The following is a 27,694-nucleotide window of genomic DNA, read 5'->3' as shown; positions in this document are numbered from 1 at the left end:
ACAGTATACAACACGAGGAACTACTAATCAATGTCAGAAGTAGAACAGTTTCAAATGAAAAAATGTTTAAACAAGCTGGAGCTTTAATTTCAATTTTATATGACACTTTAAAAATCTATAACAGGATAGATTTTGCGAAAATGACACACCGTACATCTGCACCACCGTTGTTGCACCTGTTTTTTGAGTTGTAAATTTGAGTACACGGGCATTCTTTACATTTGATATATAACATGATTTTACTAGAGTACATACACTTGATATATAACAGATCTTTACTTTTGTGTAACTTGGTCGTTCATCCTACTAGTGTACATTAGCCATTATTTAAATCAAAATAATCCTTCATCCTACTAGTGTTTCTCAGATCGGAGAACCCAAACAGTATACAACACGAGGAACTACTAATCAATGTCAGAAGTAGAACAGTTTCAAATGAAAAAATGTTTAAACAAGCTGGAGCTTTAATTTCAATTTTATATGACACTTTAAAAATCTATAACAGGATAGATTTTGCGAAAATGACACACCGTACATCTGCACCACCGTTGTTGCACCTGTTTTTTGAGTTGTAAATTTGAGTACACGGGCATTCTTTACATTTGATATATAACATGATTTTACTAGAGTACATACACTTGATATATAACAGATCTTTACTTTTGTGTAACTTGGTCGTTCATCCTACTAGTGTACATTAGCCATTATTTAAATCAAAATAATCCTTCATCCTACTAGTGTTTCTCAGATCGGAGAACCCAAACAGTATACAACACGAGGAACTACTAATCAATGTCAGAAGTAGAACAGTTTCAAATGAAAAAATGTTTAAACAAGCTGGAGCTTTAATTTCAATTTTATATGACACTTTAAAAATCTATAACAGGATAGATTTTGCGAAAATGACACACCGTACATCTGCACCACCGTTGTTGCACCTGTTTTTTGAGTTGTCAATTTGAGTACACGGGCATTCTTTACATTTGATATATAACATGATTTTACTAGAGTACATACACTTGATATATAACAGATCTTTACTTTTGTGTAACTTGGTCGTTCATCCTACTAGTGTACATTAGCCATTATTTAAATCAAAATAATCCTTCATCCTACTAGTGTTTCTCAGATCGGAGAACCCAAACAGTATACAACACGAGGAACTACTAATCAATGTCAGAAGTAGAACAATTTCAAATGAAAAAATGTTTAAACAAGCTGGAGCTTTAATTTCAATTTTATATGACACTTTAAAAATCTATAACAGGATAGATTTTGCGAAAATGACACACCGTACATCTGCACCACCGTTGTTGCACCTGTTTTTTGAGTTGTAAATTTGAGTACACGGGCATTCTTTACATTTGATATATAACATGATTTTACTAGAGTACATACACTTGATATATAACAGATCTTTACTTTTGTGTAACTTGGTCGTTCATCCTACTAGTGTACATTAGCCATTATTTAAATCAAAATAATCCTTCATCCTACTAGTGTTTCTCAGATCGGAGAACCCAAACAGTATACAACACGAGGAACTACTAATCAATGTCAGAAGTAGAACAATTTCAAATGAAAAAATGTTTAAACAAGCTGGAGCTTTAATTTCAATTTTATATGACACTTTAAAAATCTATAACAGGATAGATTTTGCAAAAATGACACACCGTACATCTGCACCACCGTTGTTGCACCTATTTTTTGAGTTGTAAATTTGAGTACACGGGCATTCTTTACATTGTACAAGAAACCGGAGGTGCCACTCCACATGACAAGTTCATCTTTATTTATAAAATTCATAGACTCATAACGTAAATTTGTAGAAATGCTAAAGAAGATAAAATTATGATTTGTAGAAATATGAGAAGGTATAATGAATCCAGATTTTATCCCGGATAATATGACAATCTAACTCAATATATTTGGTTTTCTGATGAAGAATGGGACTCTCAACAATGCTCAAAGTAGAAGTATTATCACATAAAAGAGAGATAGGTGTTGGAATAGAAAAATGTAGTTCAGTCAATAGATTATATAACCAAGTAGCTTCACACACTACATTGGCCATAACTCTGTATTCAGTTTCAGTGGATGACCTTGAAACATTTGTTTGTTTTTTACATTTTCATGACAACAAAGACTGACCAAGAAACACACAGTTTTCAGAGAGGGATCTTCTGGTCATAGGACAAGTGGCTCAATCAATCATCAGAATATATGTGAAGTTGCAAGGTACTGGAAGCTGATAGAAGAAGACCTTGTCCATGAGCATTTTGAGATATTTTACAAGTTTCAGAGCAGCTTTCCAGTGAAGAGTGGTAGGATGGGCCATCTATCAGGAGTACCATCTATCAGAGGTGAACCAGATTCAGTGCTTAGATGGTGTTGAGCTTCAATAGGGACTTTGCTAGGTTTAACTTACAGAAGATCGGTATTCCGAAGGATATTGAGAGCATATTTTCTCTGATGCAAAACAATCCCTGAGTTTGATCTAGCAATTTCAAGACCAAGAAAGAAATGAAGATGACCCAAATCTTTGACCTTAAATTGAGTGTTCAAAAATTTCTTGATAGAACTAATATGAGTAGAACTTGAGCCAGTGATTATTATGTCATCTACATATACCAGTAAAGCAGTAAAGAAGCCTGATGTGTGAAAGATAAATAAAGAACTGTCACACTTAGACTGGGTGAAGCCAAACAACAGAAGATCAGCAGAAAATTTAGAGTACCATTCTCGAGGAGCTTGTTTGAGTCCATAAAGGGACTTGATAAGTTTGCAAATAGGGCACCATGCAAAAATGCATTAGTGATGTCCAATTGATGCAAATCCCATTTTTTAATAGAAGCCAATGATAATATAGTCCTAACAGTAGATATTTTGCAACAGGAGCATATGTCTGAAAGTAGTCAACCCCTGATGTTTGAGTAAACCCTTTTGCGACAAGTCTAGCCTTGTATCTGTCTAAAGTTCCATCTGCTTTGTATTTAACTTTATACAACCATTTGCAAGCTACAACCTTTTTACCAGGAGGAAGATCAGTAAATTCCCAAGTATTATTAGCTTCAAGAGCATTGACCTCTGTCTGCATTGCTTGACACCAAAGAGGGTCTTGTATAGCTTGTTCGTAGTGAGTTGGTTCAAATACCTTGGTGTAGTTAACAATAAATGACTGATAAGTGGAAAATGGCTGATAGTATCTGTGGCATGGATAAGTTGTTTAGTAGAACACTACTAAACATATGCAAAGAACTTACTGTCTTCACAGTTGTATGAAACTGATTGGAAACATATGCAAAGAACTTATCAAAAAATAGAAGGCACTTGAGTTTTAGAGCTTAAAAAATATGTCCAAGTACATCTACTATAATCAACAACAATGGTAAAAAATGATTGATAAGTAGAGTAGGTCTTATGTTTATAAGGACCCCAAAGGCCACAATGAATGACATCAAAAGGTTTGGATGCTCTGGAAGAGCTTACATTGAAAGGTAATCTACCTTGTTTAGCAAAATGACAAACATCACAAGGTGACAAGTTGTTATTACACAATTGAGAGGACACACCCTCTATATGTTTCAATACAGTAGAAACTTGAAAAAAAGATGATTGAGATTGAGAAAATGTGCTTGAGGGGGAGTTATTGTGAGATTGATGAAGAGCAAACTTGTACAGATTGCCTTGAAGATTACCAGTCCCCATCACCTTCTTGGTCATAGGGTCCTGTATCAAACATTGTGTAGGCAAAAAATGTACCTCAAGAGTAAGTTGAAGCATTAATTTGCTAATAGAGATGAGATTAAAATGAAACTCAGGTATTAACAAGACATCCTGTAGAATGATAGTTGAAGCAAGATTAACAGTCCCTTTTTGAGTAACTAGAGAAAACTTACCACTTGGAAGACAGAGATTAACAGAACAAGGCTTGATAATAATAAGATAATTGACATTACATGTAATGTGATCAGTAGCCCCCGAATCAAGAATCCAATCATTTATTGAATGACAATTGACAAGGCATATGGAAGGCATATAAGAACAGGTACCCGACTGAGGAGGATCTGCAATAATAGTAACATCATTAACATTTGCAGTGGTAGAGGAAGTGGAGGCTTGATTTAGCATAACCAGCAATTGATGGTATTGAGATGTAGAAAGTGCATTGGTCAGTGAGATAGTCTGATCAGAATCTGAAGCATCACTCTGGTCTGCACCTGAGCAACAACTGTTAGGTCACACAACACTATAGAAGGGGTTGAATATAGTGTTTATACAATTAAATCGATTTAGAACACAAGTATGTAACAGTAATCAAGTTTATTCAATATAATAAGCTCTGTTACAAAGTCGGTTAAACTACTCTCTCAGTGATGAACAATATCACTAAGAGCTGCTAGGTTACAATGTATAATCTTTCTCGTGAATGATAACACTTATAGTGTAAACCCTAAGCTGTGTTTATATAGTACACAGTTACAAAATATCTTCTAATTGATATGGAATATAATTATGTCTTCTAAAATATATCAATCAGATATTGTCTTCTACAAGTCTTCTAGTTGTCCAACTCTCCATGCATATCTTCTATTGTTTTAGTCCAGATCATCTCCTATAAATCAGTTGCATTCCTTATCTGAAGTACCCGCACTTAAGTCCTGATATAAATCCTGACGACCTTAAGTTCTGATATAAGTTCTGACTTCAATAAGTTCTGATTTTCAGTAAGTCCTGATATTAAGTTCTGAAATTAAACACAATAGATTAGACATGACATCTCAAATATATCTAACAATCTCCCCCAACTTGTAAATTATGAAAAATATACAAGTTAATAGATTTGATGATGTCAAAAATATTTAAGTACAAATGCAATGAGAGTTTATTTAGACAACTAACTACAACTTACAGTCCTTGCAGCTTTTACCAATTTTACCGAGTCAATCTAAATCCAAAGTGATTCTTGACAAAGTTTGATATCAGCTTCTCTTCTGCATTTCTCAGGACTTGAGCTAATATAGCCCTGACTTGCTTCATTTCTTCATCTTGACTTCCAATCTGGTAGATTGCAGTCCTAAGTGCTGAGATATGATTTTTTTCCAATCCATCACCAAGTCTGATTACCCTTGGATGAGATGAGTCTTCATTATAACACATACATTTCTCTTTCAGAATAACTTTAAGTTTAGCAGAATCTTTCTTCATTGGAATTTCACTTCCATCATCTTCAACTATATTTGGAATAAATTCTGTAACCCTTGATCCTGAGATTTTGGCTTTATCTCTTATAGTCTTCATGATGAAATTTGACCATCTTCTGGTAATCTCAGACTTTATCTCCAAAAGATAATGAAAGAATTGAAGTTCTTTCAGAGATTTGTTCAGCACATCTGATTCTGACATTCTGTATGTTCTTCCATCTTCAAGAAACATAATCAGTTTTTTTGACATTACTCGTATCATGAGCATCCAGTACCACTTAAACAGATATAACCTTGTCAAGGTGTTTCTGTGTAACTTCCTCATGACATTTTTCAGTTAATAAGAATGGATCTCTAGTAAGTATTTTAACTCCTGTTTTGATCTTGGCTTCTTCAGAACCTAATCCAGCTCTGTCTCTTGCTTCTCTGGCTTTCAATCCAACAATCATGAAATCAGATAACAGTTGACTTTTCTTAGGATCTGATGGTGTAACATTCTTCCATAAGAGTTTCTTCTTATCAGTAATTATCATCTTGTTCAAATCAACTTGAGCTCTGTCAGAGGTTGATGTCTTGATGACTTGATCAGGATTTGCTGTTTCATTTATACCTTGATGTTCTGAAATGTCTTCACTCTGAACAACTTGAGATATGTCAGTGGTTGTCTTAGATTCTTCTGTTATCTTTCTTCTTTTCAGAGTTTCAACAGTTCCATCTTCAGCAGCTGTATCATCAAAAACCTGAACCAGTTTGCATACAGGTTTCATCAGGATTTGAGTAATCTTCATATCCTGTTTCTTTGTTGGTTCATCAACCTTCTCTTTCCCTTTTGCTTTGGGATCAATCTCAACTTGTGATCTTGTCTTGGGATTTGAAGCTTCAGAACTTGACTTTTCCTTGATCACAATGCCTTTTGCCTTAGGCCTTGGAGGTTTCTTTGCATTAGAAGCTTTAGATTTAAGATTTGTCTTCTCAGCTGCAAATCTAGCTTCTTCCTTTAGAGTCTCTAAATCCATTCCAGGATTATGCTTGAGAAATAATCTTCTAGCAATTTCTTCATCAAGTGTCTGAATCTTGGGATCTTTATAATAGACAGTAGTCTCCCCTCCCTTAAGTTTTAGAGTTTGTAGAAACTTCTGAGAGTCTTGACTTCCAGACTGAATCAGAATATCAAACTTTGTCATCAGACTTTGATCATCAGAACTTGCTTTCAGAACTTGAGCATTCATAGCTTCAGAACTTGTATTCTTCTGTGTAGAAGATTTGCTAGAATCTAAAATTAGTTTCTGTGAAGAAACTTTGCTGTCATGCTTGCCATGACCTTGACCCTTGCCCTTGCTAGGGTTTCTCTGGTCATCTTCTTTATCATCCTTCTTCTTCAGTGTTTGAATAGTAGAACATTTGGACTTAACTACCTTCTCCCCCTTTTTGGCATCATTTGATAGGAGTAGAGAAAGAAGAAGTTCTACTGAAGATTGGATTTCATTCAGTTGAGTCTATTGAGAGGCTTGATTCTGCAGGATCTCATTCAGTTGGGCCTGTTGCTTTTCTTTAACTTTCTCAATAGCCTCTACTTTTTCATGAATATGTATGATAAACCTGTTCTTGTCTAGCTTGAGCATCAGGTCCAGCTTATCAGCATTTTCCTGTAGTTTATCAACCTTGGCATGAGTAATGGAGTGTTGACCTTGAAGACTTTTAGTACTGAGAGCTGTGACTTTAAGTTGAGTTTTGAAATCAGAATTTGTCAGCAACTCATCAGCTTTTGCAATATGATCTGACAAAACTTTTGAGCTAGGAATGAAGTCAGATTCATTCCACTTCTTGGTCCATTCAACTTCTTGGTCATTCAACTCCTCTGTGAGTTTCTTCCCATGAAACAGGAGCATCTTCTTCAACAAACTTTTAAGCAGTGCCTCCTTTCCAAGAATTTGAGCTGGAGTGTTTACTGAAGCTGACTCTCCAGGACTTGCTAGAAACTCATCATCTTATGATTACACACGAGTGTGTGTGGCTGTAAGAGATTCTGGTACAAATTCATTTGTTTCCACATCCAGAATTGGATTAGTTGGTATTTCAGCATTTAATGGAGAAATATGTGAGGTTGTCACTTGTCCTTGTGGTGCTTCCAGAAACAAGGCAGATGGAATGTTCAGCCTATGAATGTCAATTTCAGGACTTAATCCTGAATCTTCAACTGTAGCTGTTTCTCTGATTGGAGAGACAGGAGGTGTGATCACTGTATCTTGAACAGTGTCTTCAGCTTGAGGTGGAGGTGGCAAAGCTTTAATCACTATTACATCTGATGAGATCAGAGATTCCTGATCCCCTTCCTCAGCTTCTTTAGCATCCTCAGAATGAGGTTGTGCCATATGCCTTCCTGCTCTCTTCTTCTTTGATCTTCTGGATGGTGGAGGTGTTGCTTGGGCAGCATCAGAACTTGAAGTTCTTTTCCTTTTTAAAATTCCAGAACCCTCAACTTCAGTCAGTTTCAGAGGAGTTACCTCCATCTGAAGAATTTCCTTTTAAGCTTCTATTGTCACAGGTTCTGATGCATGAACCTGGACTTGCTCATCTTCAACTGATTCATCCCTCAAAATTATCTTTCTTCTTCTCCTTGGTGGAGATTGAGGAACAAATTTTGCTCTTGAAGATTTTACAACTGGCACCTTTTGGGATGTACCAGAGGTTGGTTTGGTAGTAGGTGCTGATGGTTGTGGTTGAGAAGATTGTGCAGGTTGGAAATAAGTTCTGATGGTAGGCTGTGGTTGAGAGTTGGAAGGAGCTGGTTGAGTATTGGTAGGTTGTGTTGGTGGAGGTTGAGAGGGTGCAACTTCAGGAAATTTAAGTGAGTATATGTTGGGGTCGGAGTTTACTAAGAACTGTTTTACTGATATAGGAATTTGAAGGGGTCTTAGTATCTCTTTCTTATTATCAGTAGATAACAAGTCTGTGAAGGCCCTTTTAGCAAGTTTAAAAAGTTGAATTATCTTACTAAAGTTCCGGGGCTTATTAGGACAACAAAAACTGTAAATGAGTTGACCAAATCTAGCAAAGTAAACAGTATTTGGGTCCTCATTCATCCTATCCCCAATAAAACCCAAAATAGCAGTAGCATAATCAAAGTGAGTTTGATTTAGAAGTGCATACCCTATTTGCTGACTCAGAATGAGAATGACATCAAAGTTGGAGCATTTGTTGGTAAAAGCTCTGGTGATGCAGTCAAAGAAGTAGCTCCACTCCTTTCTGAGGTATGGCCTCTTCAGCTGTCCCAGCTTGGATAGACTTTTCTCATAGCCAAGATTGGCCATCATACCCTGTAGAAGTGGCTCCTCAATCTGAGCGTTGAAAGTGCAATTTTCTGGCAAGTGCAGAGCTTGTCGAACAATTGACAAGTTAACCAGATGCTCATCTTCCCCTGTTGTGAAGATAAAACTTGGGGACCCAGCTTCACCACCATCATCATAAACTCCACTCCTCCAAAACTCCAGTATCTGTGTTCCTGAGAGTAATTGTGGTTGGGTCAAAGCATACCCAATCTAACAGTTAGCCAGAAAATCTTGAATAAAATGAAGATCTGATGGAGCATCATCCTTGCTGAGAATACCCATGTAGTTATTGGGGACGAACTTGGCTCCATTAAAGATGATGTCCTTGGGTGCCATTTATGAAAGAAATTAAGTGAAAAGTTGTGTGTACGAAAGGTGTTTGATAAAATGCCTGTAAGAGATAGCTTCAGAGAATATTAGAGAGTGAGAGAATAAGAGAGATTAGAAAATAAGAATAGTAGGTAAAAGATTGTAAAATCTTTTTACTCTCTTATTTATACACTCCACATGACAACGACTATTTTTGTGAAGCAGAACAGACTTTTTACACCTGACAGCATGGAAACAGATAAAACAGTAATGAGTTGGCACGGTAAACATGCAGTAATTATTGCTCACATGCTGTTATCAAAACAAACACGCAACCCATTAGCCAAATGATTATCACTGTTTTTATCTCACTTAATCATTTTCTGACAAAATATAACCGTTACAGTAAATACTAAAAATAAGTCAAGTAATTAAATAATGCCACGTAAGCATCAGAGTTTCCATCAGGATTTGCATCAGAACTTGACTATTATCAGAATTTAACGGTCATCGTAACATGGCTTCTGTACTCAAAAAGTGAATGACTGTTTCTGTGATTCTTCACACAAATACTGACTAGTTTCTTCAGAGTTTAATCATCAGAACTTTCATCAGAACTTGTCCTCAGAATTTATGCAAATAATACTTAACTGTTTGTCAGAAACAACTTAATCACCACCATAATTTTCATCATTCATATGGAGTGAGAGTGTGTGCATTTGCAAATGATCAGATAAAGATTAAAGTCTGGTAAACTTCAGATATCTTAGAAATAATGCATAACTAAGAAAAATGCTTAAAAATTGTCTTTAATTTTGAAGTCTACTATAGAATAAATTTATACAAGAGTCCACCTCAATTGTTTGTGCTCATTTTATGCATCTTTTGACATTCTTTTTACAATGGCTTCTCAGTGTAAATGAGTCACAACTGCTATAATAATTTATGCTATTATCAGAATATTTCTCCAGTAATCAGAGAATGTAAAAAGTCACCAAGAAAAATTTATTTGCTTTTCTAATGCATATAACTTAATACCAGCAATGCACTTGGGTCTTTCCTTTCACATATTTACTCTAGATCTCAAAGGAGTACCTGACTTCAATTTTTCTTTTCTTTTATTTTCTTCAGATAAGTGAGACTTATCAAGCATGTAGTTCATCCTTAAGATTTACTGACATAAAAATTTGACAGATAAGAAACAATAATCTAGTTTGTGACCTAGTAATAAGATACAAGAAGTAAATTTGACTAAGATCAAAATCAGAGCTTGCTTGTGTTATGGATTTCCACATAAACAACTAATTCAAACATGGGATATATAGTTTGTTAAAGACTACTAAGTCAGCATCTAACAAATAATCCTAATTGGAGTGAGTAGTCACAGAACATGCAAAACACTTTCAGAGTTTATAGAATCACATCAGATAATAATCAGTATTTAATATTATACATTTTAAGCACATATTACATTGAGATAAGACAATCTGTAAACACTAATCATAAAGTCTGATGCATGAGAACAAAAAGTACACAGATTTTGAGAAAGAACCTGAAACCATTCCAAGTTCATTTACCAGTCTTGTAAAAGTAGCTTCATTGTAATATCCCATATTTTCAAATATTATTATTATTATTATTTGGAATTATTTATGTGATTTTTATGTGAATTTTAGTGAATTATCTGGTAATTGGAGTTGGTGTTTTGGATGTTTATATATGATATTCTTTGAGTATTTTAATTTTATATGCCCAGAATAAAGTATAAATAAATGTGATATTTTTCTGGTAATTTTTGGTCTGTTATATGATTTTATAATGATCTATGGATTAATAATTATTTTCTGTAATAATTACAAAACTATTTTATAAAGCCGGGAATCGTCCAACTTTAACTGTTTTTGTGTTTTTACAACCCGAAACTTTTCCTAAAACTCCTTCCTAACCTAATCTGGATATTCTGAACATTTTTCGTGTTTTAACTTTTTCGATCGGGATTACGGTTTGACCCATACGCGTCCCGACGTATAATTTTCAATACGATAATCATTTCGGTAGATCAATAAAACCCGTATTTTTGAGAGACGGGATATTTTACATTATTTTCTCATAGGGTGTTTTATAAGAAGCCCGGTTTTGATAATTATCCAAATCTGATACTAAATTGAATCGTTTTATTAGTTACTTAGCGGCTAAGTAATCTATTTTCGGATCCGATACGATCCAATGAGATACTTGTTACGTGTTTAAAATGCATTTATATGAATCGATCCGTTATTTGGACGAGTGTTTATTTGCGTTATTCGTTTTATCTCGTTTTATGTGTATTGAATGTATTTTACGTGTTTTCGGGATTTTCTGTTAATTTAGAGATTGTTTCTGTTTTTTTTTCAAAAATCAACGTACCGGACCCCACCGGGACTTCAAAGCCCACAAAATTCACGTTTTTATTTTTATAAAATTATATGTATTTTAAATACCCAGTATTTTTGCATTTTCGAATTATTCACAATTTCTGGGGAATTTTGATACGAACTTTATATTTTATCATTCTTAAAATTATTCCCCGTAATTATTATTTTGGGGCTTAATTATTTTAATTATGGGAATAAAAATACCCTTAATTTATTTTAGAGTATTGATTTTCTGTAAAAATATAAATAGCTGCCCATAATTATTTTTATTTATTTTTATAGCAAAAATTCAGAAAAAAATAGAAAAATCAAGAATTTGTTCTTGGGGGTGTTCTTGAGTTTAAGAATCAAAACCCTTGATTTCCTATGATTCTGATTTCCGTTTTTGGAGCTCGAGTACCCAAATCGAAACTCTCGATCTGTGCCATCTGATTCCACCATCAAAATCACCAAACAATTGGTAATTGTTAAATTCAATTTTCTAGGGTTTGTATTCGAATTGGGGGTTTATAATTGAATAATTGTTGGTTCATTTTGATGATATGAATAGTTTTAATGGCTTGTTTACAGTCGATTAATACTAGTTTGGTTGATGTTATAGTTCAAAAATTCTATAAACGAGTTTTAGTTTTATTGGATTTTGTTTTTAATTTTATGGATTGACTCTTAATATTTTGATGTTAAGTTGATTCTGAATGATTGTACGCATCCTAAGCTTCAATTTGATACCTAGAACGTCGATTTTCATTTAGAAAGGAACGAATTGATCGTTTGGTCGGAGCTACCGCCGTCGAGCTTCGGTTTTTGACTGGAATTAACGAACTGGAGCTTGTTTGCTGTTGTTATAGCGTCGTTGATGTTGTTGAGATTGTATAGATGAAAACCGTGTAAAAATCTAGGTGCAGCGGTGATGTTTTTGGGCTAAACGGGGGTTCGCCGGTTTCCGGCGAAGCCGCGGGTTTCTGGGTTCAAGCCCAGATTCCGGTCGACGTTCGTCTGGTTTCCGGTTGTCCTCTCCGTTTAATGTCGCCCTTCGATCTTGTTTACCCAATTGTTGTTCCAGGAACCTGTTTCTGAATTTTCCTTTTTAAAAATTATTCAAAATTCATTTTCAATTTTCAAAATTCATTTTTTAATTCCTAAAATTTATTTAGTTAATTATTTAATTAACTAAATTATTTAATATTCTAAAAAATTACTTTCTTATTATTTTCAAAAGTCCAATTTGATTTAATTATTTTGTAATTTATTTTAGTTAATTATTTATGGATTTAATTAATTGATTAATTTATTTAATCAATTAATTTTATTTATAAATAGTTAAATAAAATGTAAAATATTTATAATTAATTCAAATATTTCCTAAAAATTGTTTTTAAGCTTTTAAAAATTATATTTTGGTATTTCAAAATCAATTAATATTATTATTAATTAATTTATTCCTAATTATTCGTATTTTATTCGTAGAAAATAAACCGTTCGTCCGTTTAATACGAAACGAACGCGTATAGACTCAGAAAAATATTCTGCTTTCATTAAAAATACTTTCGAAACCCAAATCCTTTTGTTTCGAAAGGTCACTTCTTTTACGAATCATTCTGAGTCAATTTATTTTTATCGATAAATTATATTTTGACCCGATTTCAGTTTTAAGCATACCGAGTCGAACCTTTTGACGAACCGAGTCATTTGTGATATGAATTATATGATACGTGGATTATGTGCTTATATGTTATATGAATTGTGTGCGTACGTGGGTCAAGGGTCTGGTGTTTGACTGTCTTCTTTATGTGCGGGCTATCGTATGGGTAGACATTAGGGTTTTGACGCGCAGTTCGTCGAGTTATTATCGGTTAGACGAATAAAAGGTTATTTTATAATTATAGATGCGAATATTTTAAGACGATCAGGACCAGATGGAAGGGATGAAGACTGGAGTTGAATAGTATGGAATATTGGGTTACAGCACTGCATGAGCAGCAGGCCAAAGGATTAGAAGAACATAGACAGTGATGTTTTGAGACAGAGTGTCAGAATAGATGCGTCTTTGCGAGTGTGACTAACTGCTAAAAAACCCAAAGGCAAGTATCCCTATCATCACTTATTGTTCAAGTGATATTTATTTTAAATCTTCTTATGCAAGTATTGCTTTTCCTATTCTCAGTTCAGAATAGATAAATGTTTTACATATCACTGAATTAAATAATTCTGTTTATGCAAGTACTTTCCTGCTATTCTATGTTCAGAGTAGCTAAGTGATGTTACTTATCAACTTACTGGATTTATAAATGTTTTGGATTTTTAGAAAAGTGTTTTGGTTGCGAATATTTCTATCGAAGTGAATGAGGGAATAAAATTATTTCGGGTGTCGATTATTATGACCCCTTTTTAATAAAAGGTTTTAAGATTGGATCATAAATGTGTAAGTGACCGGGACGGACGGTCCAACGGAGGGCTATTTCTAAGTGTCATATGAAATATTATGACACAATTTTTGCCACAAGCAGGTATATTGCCTTTTTGTTTGAGTACTTGTGTTTTGGGAACATGTTTCTATGAATCATGACCTTGTGCTATCACACGGGATGATCAGCATGTGATAGCACGTCCGTCGGAGAATGATCCCAATCTAAATTATCATATCGTTTTTGATATTCATAGAATAAATGATTTATCAAGTATTTTGGTTTTGAATAAAAGGTGAAATGCAATTTCGATTCAGTTTCTCCTTGATGTGGATATTTAGTTTGTTGTTAAATATCAAAGGTGGTATTAGTATAGATGATTAATATTGACTTCAGTATGGGATGTTGTGAGAATCAAAGTTCGTATTGATATCTAATTTGATATAACAAAAAAATGAGTATTAATATTAAGAGTTCGGTTTTGAATAAAGTTTATGATTCATTCCATAATCATTGCTTCTTATTAGTGTTGTTTACGATATTTCCGTAAACATTGTTTTACGAGTTTTATTCTCGTCAAGATTCAAAGTATTGCTGAAGCATTTCGCTCGAAAATATCAAAATGAGTTTTGAATATAGTGAGAATAGTTATGCGATTCTTTAATAAATATTCTGTTTCAGCAATTATGATTTTAAAATATTATGTGCTATTGCAGATGTCAGTTTTATATCAAAATGATCCTAAATTTACTATAATGATCTTGCTGAGCATTTCTTTCGCTCATACTTGCCTGTTTTAAATTTAACCTCCAGTGAGGATTAACTTGCGCTGTTTAGCCGCGTAATTCGAGGAAGCAAAGAAGGAGCTTTTGGAAGGTGGTTGGTCCAGGGTTTGCAAACTGGTGTAAGTTCTTTTGTGTAAAGTTGTTTATATTATATTATATTATAATTGTGTATTCTATAGTTGGGCCTAGTATACTTCTTTTCGAAATTATACTAGCGGGTTAAGTTTTAAGGTTCAGAATTATTGAAAAGAGTTTTAAAAGAAAGTGAAAAATTTATTTGTACAATTTGGATATCTTGTTTCTAGAACTGTATCCTTAAAAGATCTTGGATTAGTTTGGGGTCATAGATGCTAAATATTTTCCGCTGGTATTTGCATTTTGATTTAACAGATTAATTTGGATTGGGGTTTCATCATGACGATTAAATCCTCTGACCCCGGATTTGGGGGCGTTACATTCACATAGTGGTTTTGTGAAGATATCTGCTAGTTGTAGATCTGTTGGGACAAAATGCAATTCCACTGTACCTTCCATCACATGTTCCCTTATGAAATGGTACCTAATGCTGATGTGCTTTGTCATTGAGTATTGAACCGAATTTCCTATCATAGCAATATCACTTTGATTATCATAGTAAATGGGTATTTTAGAAAATTCTAACCCATAGTCCAGTAACTGATTCTTCATCCAAAGAATCTGTGCACAACAACTTCCTGCAACAATATATTCTGCTTCTACAGTTGATGTGGAAATTGATTTCTGTTTCTTGCTAAACCAAGAAACCAATCTGCCTCCAAGGAATTGGCAGCTTCCACTAGTGCTTTTCCTGTCAATTTTGCATCCTGCAAAATCTGCATCTGAGTAACCTATTAGCTTAAAATCTGATTCCCTAGGATACCACAATCCTAGATCAGCTGTACCCTTGAGGTACTTGAAAATTCTTTTCACAACTATTAGATGAGGTTCTCTTGGATCAGCCTGAAATCTTGCACAAAGACAGGTAGCATACATGATATCAGGTCTACTTGCAGTTAAATAGAGTAAAGAGCCAATCATACCTCTGTAGTTAGTAATATCTACTGATGCTCCAGTATCTTTATCTAACCTGGTTGCAGTGGCCATGAGAGTGGATGCAGTTGAACTGTCTTGCATTCCAAATTTTTTGAGTAAATTTCTGGTGTACTTGGATTGATTTATGAAAGTACCTTCTTCATTTTGCTTGACTTGAAGTCCCAGAAAATAGCTAAGTTCTCCCATCATACTCATTTGATATCTTGACTGCATTAGCTTTGCAAACCTTTTACAGAGTTTGGCATTTGTAGAACCAAAGATGATATCATCGACATATATCTGTACCAAAAGTAAGTCCTTTCCATGGTTGAGGTAGAACAGAGTTTTATCAATTGTGCCTATGGTAAATCCACTTTCCAGAAGAAATTGAGCTAAAGTTTCATACCATGCTCTTGGAGCTTGCTTAAGGCCATAGAGTGCTTTATCAAGTCTGTAGACATGATTAGGAAATTTTGGATCTACAAATCCTGGAGGTTGTTCAACATATACCTCTTCTTCCAATTCTCCATTGAGAAAAGCACTTTTCACATCCATATGAAAGACTTTAAACTTCTTGTGAGCAACATAAGCCAAAAAGATTCTTATGGCTTCCAATCTAGCAACTGGAGTAAATGTTTCATCATAGTCAATACCCTCATCTTGAGAGTAATCTTTAGCAACCAGCCTTGCTTTGTTTCTTGTAATTATGCCATCACTGTCAGTTTTGTGTCTGAACACCCATTTTGCGCCAACAATGGATCTGTTATTTGGTCTTGGCACTAGGGTCCAGACTTTATTTCTTTCAAATTCATTTAACTCTTCCTGCATTGTTTGCACCCAATCAGCATCTTGAAGAGCTTCTTCCACTTTCTTTGGTTCAGTCTGAGATATAATGGAATGATAGAGACATTCATTTGTTGTTGTTTTAGTTCTGACACCTGCTTCAGGATCTCCAATTATTAAGTCAGGTGTGTGTGATTTAGTCCACTTCCTTGCAGATGGAAGTTGATCTCTAGAACTGGATCCTCCCCCATGATCCATGCTGTCTCCATCAGCATTTTCTGATGCTCCCCCAAAGTTATGCTCTCTAAAATTTCAGAATTTGAGTTGGATCCTTCAGGAATTGAAGAATCAGAGTTTCCAGAATTATCAGAATTTGGATCATCAGAACTTGATGAATCAGAATTTGAAGAGCCGGTAACAGGTTCTGATATTTCTTGAGAGTCTTGAATGTGGTATAATCATCAGCTTGTTCCCCCTGAATAGGTGCATTTTCCTTTGGAGTAATTACCACAGTTTCAATGACATCAAAATTTGACTCATCAGAACTTACAGGATCAAGATTTAGGTCATCAGAATTTACAGAATCAGAATTTATATCTTCATTTTCAAATCTCAGCTGATCATGATCATTAAAATCTTCAAGCCCAGTAATCTTTTTATCATCAAAAGATACACTGATGGATTCCATGACAACCCTTGTTCTTAAATTGTAGACTCTGAAGGCTTTTGTGAAAAGTGGATATCCAACAAAAATTCCTTCATCAGCTTTTAGATCAAATTTTGACAGCTGTTCAGGATGAGTCTTAAGAATAAAACACTTGCATCCAAATACATGAAAGTATTTCAGATTTGGCTTCTTTTTCTTTACCATCTCATATGGTGTTTTTCCATGCTTGTTTATGAGTGCAGCATTCTGTGTAAAACAAGCAGTCTACACAGCTTCAGCCTAAAGATAGGTTGGAAGCTTTGCTTCATCAAACATAGTTCGTGCAGCTTCAATAAGAGTCCTATTCTTTCTTTCTACAACTCCATTCTGCTGTGGAGTTCCAGGTGCAGCTGCTTTATTCCATGCTCTTTATAGAACTCTTCCATGATTGAATTCTTGAACTCAGTGCCATTATCACTTCTTATTATTTTAACGAAATCTTTGACCAACTTATCCAGCTGTCTGACATGATCAGTTAGAGTAGATGCAGTTTCATTCTTCTTATGCAAGAAATACACCCAAGTGTATCTTGTGAACTCATCCACTATAACTATAGCATATTTCTTCTTTGCGATGGACATGACATTGACTGGACCAAATAGATCAACATACATTAAGTGATAAGGGTCAAGAATTAAGGATTCAGTTTTGCTCTTGAATGAAGATTTTCTTTGTTTTGCCTTTTGACATGAGTCACAAAGACCATCAGGAGCAAATACTGATTTTGGCAGTCCTCTCACAAGATCTTTCTTTACTAGCTCATTTATGTTGTTGAAATTTAAATGAGAGAGTCTCTTGTGCCAATTCCATCTTTCTTCAATTGATGCTCTGCTTAACAGACAGATTGCAGAACTATCAGAATTTGTTGAAAGTCTGGCTTCATCTATGTTACCATGTCGGTAACCTTTCAGAATCACTTTGCCTGTAGAATTACTTACAACTTCACAGTGTTCTTCAAAGAAATCCACATGATAACCTCTGTCACAGATTTGACTCACACTTAGCAGATTGTGTTTAAGTCCTGAGACAAGAGCTACCGATTCAATTATGACATTCCAAAGATTGATATTTCCATATCCCAGAGTCTTTCCCATGTTGCCATCTCCATAAGAAACTCCTGGGCCAACTTTCTCCACAAAGTCTGATAGCAGGGCTTTATTTCCAGTCATATTTCATGAACATCCACTGTCCAGAACTAGGATATTTTTCCTGTTGCCCTGCAATCACAAAGACCACTATTGGTTAGTTTTAAGGACCCAGACTTGCTTGGATCCTTTGGCCTTTTTAAGTTTGTTAGCATTTGCAGCGGATTTAGTTTCAGAGTTTATGCTAACATGCTTTTTATCAGACTTTATATTAGACTTTGCATCAAAATTTACACTAGAAGGAATTTCACTAATTTTCTTCAAAGAAGGTTTTATTTGATAATAATCATAGTACAAACTATGATATTCCTTACAGGTATAAATAGAATGCCATAAACTACCACAATGAAAACAAGGATTTTGTGGTTTAAACCTAACAAACTGACTCTTAACTCCTGATCTAGGAGGTAAAGAGTTTATATCTTTATTTTTCCTGTAAAAAGAAGTAAGATGGTTAGAGTTTCCACAATTATAGCATTTCTTTCTAGGAGCATTAGGAACAGGCATATAATTATTGCTTTTATTCACACCTTCCTTTCCATTCCTATTTTTCCGAGCTTCCTTGACCTTGTTTACATTTTTAATCTCTTTCAGCTTATGCTTAAACTGCTTCTTGGTCATTAAACCTATGTTTACTTCAGCTGATTTATCCTGTTTTAATTTGTCAGAAGTTGACTTTTCTTTGACTTCTGTTTAGAGTCTTTCATCTTTTCAGATTTTGACTTGTCAGAATTTGACACAAACTTGACAAGATTAACTTTAGGCTTTTCAGCTTTCTTGGTAAAGTTTGGTTTAGATGACATAATTTCCTTTTTTTCTTTATCATCTAGGTAACCTAGTCCTTATTTCCAATTTCCATTTTCTAAGATTTTCTGAGTGGTTCTTCCAGAGTTAGTCCAAGTTTTGATTATCTCCTTTTCCTTTTCCAGTTCAGATTTAAGAGATTTATTCAATTTTAGCAGTTCATCTCTAACATACAAAGCCTCATCTCTTTCTTTCTGAGTTTGATGGAATATAACTAACTCTTTTTCTAAGTAGTCATTTCTGTTTCCAAGAGCAAGACTTTCAGATGTTAATCTTTCATTTGTTAAAGTCTGATCTCTAAAACTAATGAACATGGTTTTAAGATATAATCTTAGCTCAGAAATATCATCAGTATGAAAAGCAAGAGTTGAATGAGGTACCTTCAATTCATCAACATCAGAACTGCTATCATCATTTGCCATTAAGGCATAGTTCACCTCATCTTCATAATCTGAAGTGTCTGCCCAGTTTTTCTTCTTTGTGATAAGTGCCTGGCCTTTATCACCTTTTCTTTTCTTGCAGTCAGGAGAGATGTGGCCTCTTTCACCACAATTGTAGCATTTGACATTTGAGTTGTCTCCTCTGTCAGACTTTCTTCCTTTGCCTTCAGACTTTCTGAACCCTTTCTTTTCAAAACTTCCACCTTTCCTGGAAAACTTCTTGCCCTTTCTGAATTTCTTGTAGGCTATCTTTGTGATACCTTTCACCATAATAGCACACAGTTACATCATCTCTGCATCAACATCCACTTCAGATAAATTTTCAGATTCTGAATCATCATCATCAGAATATGATGACTCTGAATCAGACTGTATGATGAGAGCCTTTCCATTGCCCCTCTTTGAGACAACCACTTTAGGAGATTCCTCCTCAGCTTTAAGAGCTACTGTCTTTGACTTTCTTCCATGCCTTTTGCTCCTTTGATCCATCTGTTAGGGCGAAAACACGCGCTAATATTCACGTAAGTATACGCGTTCGCGAGTAATATAGAATACTTTCTAGTTCGTTCCCACAGAGACTCAGACTAAATTATTGTCTAATTAAACTCACTCACCAATGCATGATTACTTCTCAATGTTAAGACACTAACACTTAAGATTGTTGATTAAATATTAACTACAATTAACTACTTAATTAATCACTTACTTAACACTTCAAATTATCAATAATAAAACACTCATGAGATCACAACTTCATTACTACTTCCTTCAATAGTCATTGTTATTACCTTAAGCATGTGACAGTGATGATATTAATCGAATAACACGAAACTGATAAAAGCCAACTTTCATTGTACTAATACCATTCTACCAAACATCCACAATTAAGATAGAAGTTGAATAGTCATCAATTATGTTGAGTTCCTATATGTCTATAGAAATTGACAACACAACGATTTAAGCACAAGTTATTCCTTTTGATTACATAGGGCAAATAAAACTGTTAGAGTTACCCACTAATCATGCACAACGTACATGAACCTATGCTAGCATGGCAAGTTCTAAATCTCAAGATCCACCGTCGCTTCACAAGAGATTAACACCCTATCTTATATGTTCGCGAAGCACATAAGACGAATACGCACAACCAATACTAGATATCATACGATCATCACACACTAAAGTATTAAACAATTAACTAAAGAATTCCATAATAAATCCGTTGCAACCCCATGATCACGATTAGCCCATAATAGCACTTATCGTCATCATGGGTTCATATGAAATCATGATAAACAAACACAAGAAAATAATAACTAAACTAATTATATTAAAACAGAGTACGTCACAAGAGTAAATAAGTTCAAAGTAAGAAAACTAGCATCCAACGTTACAACGAAACAAGAATCACAAGAAATATGCTTCCTCTTCGGTGCGGTGTGCTAAATCGGTATTCTTCCTTATCTCCTTCGCTTCTTGCGTAAAAACACGATCTTCTTCAATCCACACTTGTGAAAACGTCTCAAATCTACTTATATAATAGTCCCATAAAACTCAGATTACATAGAAGTGGAAACCAAACAGAAGTAGAAGTCCTGAAATAATATATTTTTTTCTCCGACCCTGCGCGGCCGCTCAGCATAGCTGAGCGGGCGCTCAGACCTCTACTGGAAAAAATCTGATTTTGCTCCGTTTCTTCGCCGTAATCTGCCCGTTTCTTTCCTCTCGCAATGGTGAACACATGCCAAGGCTTATTCTTGATGATTCCTCCCCCAAAATACAACTAATACCCTGAAATGCATAAACACTAGAAAAACGCATCAAATACACAAAATACTTGATTTCAAGACACCAATTTAAGCCATTTTAAGACGCTCTAAGTGGTATAAAATGCCACTTATCACACCCCCAAACTTAAATCGATGCTTGTCCTCAAGCGTCACAGACTCAAAAACAAATATAAAACATGCATGAATGCAATCTATATGAAAATACAGCGATCCCCCTTACTACGATTAACCAACCAAATTGCAACATCTCAACAAATGCAGTTAGACAACCAAAGATCAATAAACTCATGCAAACGGACATTCAGCCAGAAACGTGGTGTGTGCAAATGCTTACAGATATGCTTCGGAACTAGACCAATTATTATGACTCGACTATCCTCAAGGCAATCACATGATTATACAAAGAATAAAAATTCTAGGCACAAAGTGATATACAACACTACAAGAATTCTGGAGCTTATTATGGAATCGTGCTTTTTATTCACAACACAAATGCTTATTTGACCGTACAATGAGTGAGGTCCACAAAAGACTTATACAATGGTATCCATGTAACGAGCGTTAGGTTAGCGGATCCCAGACTCTAAAAGCCTTAGGTCACTAGGCACAAAGTCCCCTAAGATCTTAATAACTCGAATACCAAAGAGCCCACTCTTGATCAATTATGCATAAACTATTTTTTTTTATAACTTCTGAGCAAGTGCGTTTCGCTCCATCTTGCTCAACCCTAGACTACTCGCACCATATGCGAGCCGGCTACTAGCCATTTGACGCCTAGCCACAACTAGCAACAAATTCCATTTTTTTTCTCCAAATTTTTTTCTTTTTCATGCCTTTATCACTAAGAACCTATTATCAAATTCTAAGCATAATAAATAGATTGACCTCGAAAACAACCAAATCATAACAACAATCTAGCCCTTACGCATTCTCTAAGACTTAGTGGAATTACAAGTGTTTCTAGCATGCATATCAACCTACACGACTTAATATCACTTTAATGCTATCACTACACTCGCATCAATATCACAATTCAGTCGATCAATCATTGCAAAAGGGATCATGGCAAATGCATGAGCTACGTGACATGATAAACAATAAAAGCTATATATATAAAAAAACTATATGGCCTAAATTATGCAACTATATGAACTAAGCTATCATGAATATGCAGCTATATGACACACACACAATATTCCTTAACTACCACCCCCAAACTTAAAATCTTCACTGTCCTCAGTGAAGGTAGTAGAAAGGAACACAGGGTATACCTACTCGGAGTCATCATCATCATCACCCTCAGTGGGTGGAGTATCAGGCGGCGGGTATGCAGAGTCCTCACCAAAAACTGGCCACTGGATATCAGCTCCAAGGCCCCGAAAAGCAGTCCCTAACGCAAGGGTGAGCTCCTGAGCAAACCTGCTCTGCGTCTCATACATGGCATCCATCCACCGTGAAAACCTCCTATACTGAGCATCAGCCAACCTAGCACCCTCCTGAGCTCTCGAAGAACCAGCCTCATCACGCCTTGGCCTAGCCATAGTAGCACCTCGTGCTGGACGCCCTCCTGGAAGACGATAACCCAGTCCATGCTCCTCAGGCTCACCACCGGTCCACTCCTGCATCCCATTCAGCGTCCCAGAATCAATCGGAGCTGCCGGCAACTGCAACTGCTCATGAGCCGGCCAGTTCACTCCCACTGCTCGGCATAGCTTCGTAACCGTGGATGCATAAGGGATGTTCATATGCTTCGCTCCCCTCAAAAACTTCAGAATTCCTTGGTAGATAAACTCACCAAGGTCCACATAGTACTCCTCATTCAGAATTCCCCACAACAACTGTGCTCTCTCAACTGTGACCTCGTGTGCATGCGAAGAAGGAAAAATATTAGCACAAATAAATGCATTCCATACACGGGCATACCTGTTCATGGCGATCGCCGGAAAGTGACGATACTCATTAGTGCCGGTCCTGAAGGTCCAAACTGTGCCCGGTCGACAGAGAGTTGCAAAAATCAAATCCAAGTCAAAATCCTCAGCAGTCTTCTCATTCCAGTTTTCCTCCTCGGGTTTCCTCTCTCGCTGTCCAATCACACGGCGAATCGCCGCAGGATGATAATCAACTGTCAGCCCTCGGACCACAGAAAAACCATTCTTTTCGGCCATTGCGTTCGCGTAGAACTCGCGAACCACACTCATCGGCACTGCTTCGGGTGACTCACAAAAAGCTATCCATCCCTTCTCTGCAATCATGGGCAGCAACTCACCATCCCTCCCCGATGGTAAAAACCCTCTCTCCTTCAGAATCGACTTCCCCAAAAGCCTAGTGTACTCCTCCTCCGCAGCTCTGTCAGTTAACCGAGGCCTTGCAGCAGTACCCCTCGACGAATCAGCAGTAGGAACTGTGCTGCTGCTGTCAATAGTGCGTGCTCTCTTGGGTGCCATTGATTCGTGAATAAAAGTGTGTAAGAACTGAGTTTTGGTGCTTGGGAGAGAGTTTAAGTGCAGGAAGTTTGTGGGGGATATGTAGGATATGTGTATGTATATATAGGGTGTGGAGTAGGTTAAATTAGATTAGGAATGGGGTTGAGGGATAAAATCATGGGGTAATGGGAAAAGAATTCGTGGGATTATGGGTTGTGATGGGTTTTTGTGTTTTTTTTTGTTTTTTTGTTTTTTTTTTCTCTAAACTGTAAAAAAAATTCTGGTACTCGACCCCTGAGCGGTCGCTCAGCAAAGCTGAGCGGGCGCTCAGCTTGCTGCGCGGTCGCTCAGCAAAGCTGAGCGGGCGCTCAGCTTGCTGAGCGGGCACTCAGCAATGCTGAGCGGGCGCTCAGGGGGTCACTGGAATTTTTTTTTCAGCCCCTATTTTCTGATTTTTTTTGTGTTTTTGGATAGGTTATTAACTTCTAGGGGTTCCTGTAACAACAATTCATGGGTTGCCTCCCACGCAGTGCTTCTTTTTCGTCATTAGCTTGACGTTTCGTACCCTTCTCAAGTAGTCAACAAAATGGCACTAACCACTTCTCGGTTTGCCATGTCCCCATAGTAGTGCTTCAAACGCTGACCGTTAACCTTGAATGCTTGGTCCGGATCATTCTCAAAAATTTCCACCGCTCCATGTGGAAACACAGTTTTGACAATAAAAGGCCAAGACCACCTCGATTTCAACTTCCCTGGAAAAAGTCGGAGTCGAGAGTTGAATAAGAGAAATTGTTGCCCCGACACAAATAACTTAGGATGTAGCTTCCTATCGTGCCACCTCTTCACCTTTTCCTTATACATTTTGTTATTCTCGTACGCTTGAAGTCGAAATTCATCAAGTTCATTAAGCTGAAGCATTCTTTTCTTACCAGCTGCATCTAAATCCAGGTTCAACTTTTTCAATGCCCAGTAGGCCTTATGCTCAAGCTCCGCAGGTAGATGACATCCCTTACCGTACACCAACTGAAACGGGGACATACCAAGTGGAGTTTTGTATGCTGTTCTGTAAGCCCAAACAGCTTCATCGAGCTTTAAAGACCAATCCTTCCTTGACGGACAAACAACCTTCTCTAGAATGCGCTTTATCTCTCTGTTAGACACTTCCGCTTGACCATTTGTTTGCGGATGATAGGCAGTAGCTACTCGATGATTCACATTATAACGCTGCATCATAGAAGTGAACTTACGGTTGCAGAAATGCGATCCTTCATCACTTATGATTACCCGAGGTGTTCCAAACCTTGTGAAAATTTGCTTATGAAGAAAATTTAGCACTGCCTTTGCATCATTTGTCGGTAAAGCTTTAACTTCGACCCATTTTGAGACATAATCGACTGCCAGCAAGATGTACTGATTATTGCAAGATGAGATAAAAGGCCCCATGAAATCGATTCCCCAAACATCAAAGACCTCGACTTCAAGCATCACATTTAATGGCATCTCATCCTTCCTTGTCAAATTTCCCACTCTTTGGCAACGATCACACCTTAAAACAAACTGATGGGCATCCTTGAACAAAGTAGGCCAAAAAAAACCTGCTTGCAGAATACGAGCTGCCGTCTTCTCACCACCATAGTGTCCACCATAAACCGTGGAATGGCAGTCTCGTAATATCCCCTCCGTCTCACAGAACGGGATACATCTCCTGATGATCTGGTCAGCTCCCTGTCTAAACAAATATGGTTCATCCCACATATACCACTTCACCTCATGCAGAAACTTCTTTTGAGTGGATGTCAAATTAGGAGGCATTACATTGCTGACGAGATAGTTTACAATATCTGCAAACCATGGTTCTTCCTCCTGAACTGCGAACAACTGCTCATCCGGAAAAGATTCATTGATTAACGTCCTATCTTGTGAAGTAGAATCGGGATTCTCCAACCTAGAGAGATGGTCAGCTACTTGATTCTCAGTACCTTTTCTATCCTTGATCTCTAACTCAAATTCCTGAAGTAAAAGCACCCAACGAATGAGTCTCGGCTTCAAATCCTTCTTGGAAACCAGATAGCGAATAGCCGCATGATCAGTGAATACCGTTACTTTCGTACCAAGTAGATAAGATCGAAATTTCTCGAAACCAAAGACTATAGCCAAAAGCTCCTTCTCAGTAGTGGTGTAGTTCAATTGGGCCCCATTTAAAGTCTTACTCGCATAGTAGACCACATGGAAGAGATTTTTCTTGCGTTGTCCCAGAACTGCACCTACCGCATAATCACTCGCATCACACATCATCTCAAACGGTTTTTTCCAATCTGGTGCTGTAATAACTGGTGCAGTGATCAAACTCTTCTTGGGAGTCTCGAATGCTGCCAAACATTCATCATCAAATTTGAAAAGCACATCTTTCTCAAGCAAATTGTACAACGGCTTAGATATCTTTGAAAAGTCCTTGATGAATCGCCGATAAAAACCCGCATGACCAAGAAAACTACGGATTCCTTTCACAGAATTAGGTGGGGGAAGATTTTCAATGACTCCCACCTTGGCCTTGTCCACCTCCAGACCCTTGTTAGAGACCTTATGCCCAAGAATAATGCCTTCACGCACCATAAAATGACATTTCTCCCAATTGAGCACCAAATTAGTTTCCACGCATCTTTTGAGTACGGCGCACAGATTATTCAAACATTCATCATATGAATGTCCAAAGATGAAGAAGTCGTCCATGAACACTTCGACATTATTTCCAATCATGTCAGAGAATATAGCCATCATACATCTCTGAAAAGTGGCAGGGGCACCACATAACCCAAACGAAACTCTGCGAAAAGCAAACGTGCTAAATGGACAAGTGAAGGTAGTCTTTTCCTGATCCTCTGGTGCAATACAAATCTGATTATACCCTGAATAACCATCCAGAAGACAAAAATACTCATGACCCGCCAACCTGTCAAGCATCTGATCAATAAATGGAAGAGGGAAGTGATCCTTCCTTGTGGCTTTGTTCAATTTTCTATAATCCATGCATACTCTCCATCCTGTAACTGTTCGAGTGGGGATGAGCTCATTCTTTTCATTTGCGACCACAGTGATACCTCCTTTCTTAGGTACACATTGTACGGAGCTCACCCACGAGCTGTCAGAAATAGGATAAATGATGCCTGCATCCAGCCATTTCAGAATTTCTTTCTTCACCACCTCCTTCATGATGGGATTCAGTCTTCGCTGCTGTTCCACAGTTGGCTTACTACCTTCCTCTAGCAGAATTTTATGCATATAATATGAAGGACTTATCCCCTTGATGTCTGCTATGGTCCATCCAATAGCCGATTTGAATTCTCTCAAAATCCTTAAGATCTTGTCTTCCTCACTACCTGAAAGGTCAGATGAAATAATAACAGGTAACATAGATGAATCACCTAAAAAAGCATACCTCAAGTGTTCAGGTAATGGCTTGAGCTCCAAGGTAGGTGCTTCCTCTATTGATGGTTTGAGCTTTCCTTCAGCATTCTTAAGGTCAGAAGTACCAAGAGATTCAAACGGCATGTCCAGCTTTCGCTTCCAGGGAGAAGCGTTCAGATATTGTAATTGCTCATTGCCATCTTCATCATCGCTGTCAAAATCCCCCACTAAGGCCTTTTCCAATGCATCAGACATTAGCATGCGATCGAGTTCTGAAGTAACCGCAGAATCAATCACATCCACTTTTAAGCACTCCTCATCTTCTGTAGGGAATTTCATTGCCTTGAATACGTTGAAGGTCACATCCTGATCTTGTACCCGCATAGTAAGTTCACCTTTTTGCACATCTATCAAGGTACGGCCAGTAGCCAAGAAAGGCCTTCCCAAGATTATGGGAATCTTCTTATCTTCCTCAAAATCCAGAATAACAAAATCTGCAGGAAAGAAGAGCTTATCCACCTTGACGAGCACATCCTCCACTATGCCCCTTGGGTAAGTAATGGAACGATCAGCCAATTGTAGAGACATGTATGTGGGTTTTGGATCAGGCAGATCCAGCTTTTTAAAGATCGACAATGGCATCAGATTAATGCTTGCTCCCAAATCACAAAGGCACTTGTCAAAGGTTAGATTACCAATGGT

General features: G+C 36.7%; 1 protein-coding gene across 1 annotated transcript in view; it reads right to left on the bottom strand.

Annotated features, from left to right (window-relative positions):
- Positions 1-2,728: 2,728 nt before the first annotated feature.
- The window catches only part of LOC141695615 (uncharacterized), a 43,741-nt gene continuing 18,775 nt past the window's right edge, over positions 2,729-27,694 (bottom strand). Inside the window, exons 3-5 of the mRNA XM_074499849.1 lie at positions 3,490-4,220; positions 3,264-3,284; positions 2,729-3,154 (exon numbers count right to left, since the gene is read on the bottom strand). Of these exons, the coding sequence (XP_074355950.1) occupies positions 2,729-3,154; positions 3,264-3,284; positions 3,490-4,220 (1,178 nt within the window). The remainder of the gene's footprint in view (positions 3,155-3,263; positions 3,285-3,489; positions 4,221-27,694) is intronic.

This window comes from Apium graveolens, chromosome 11 (assembly GCF_009905375.1).
Source record: "Apium graveolens cultivar Ventura chromosome 11, ASM990537v1, whole genome shotgun sequence".
Lineage (NCBI taxonomy): Eukaryota > Viridiplantae > Streptophyta > Magnoliopsida > Apiales > Apiaceae > Apium > Apium graveolens.
Note: the sequence above shows the minus strand (reverse complement) of the source record. Positions and strands in the feature narration are given on the sequence as shown.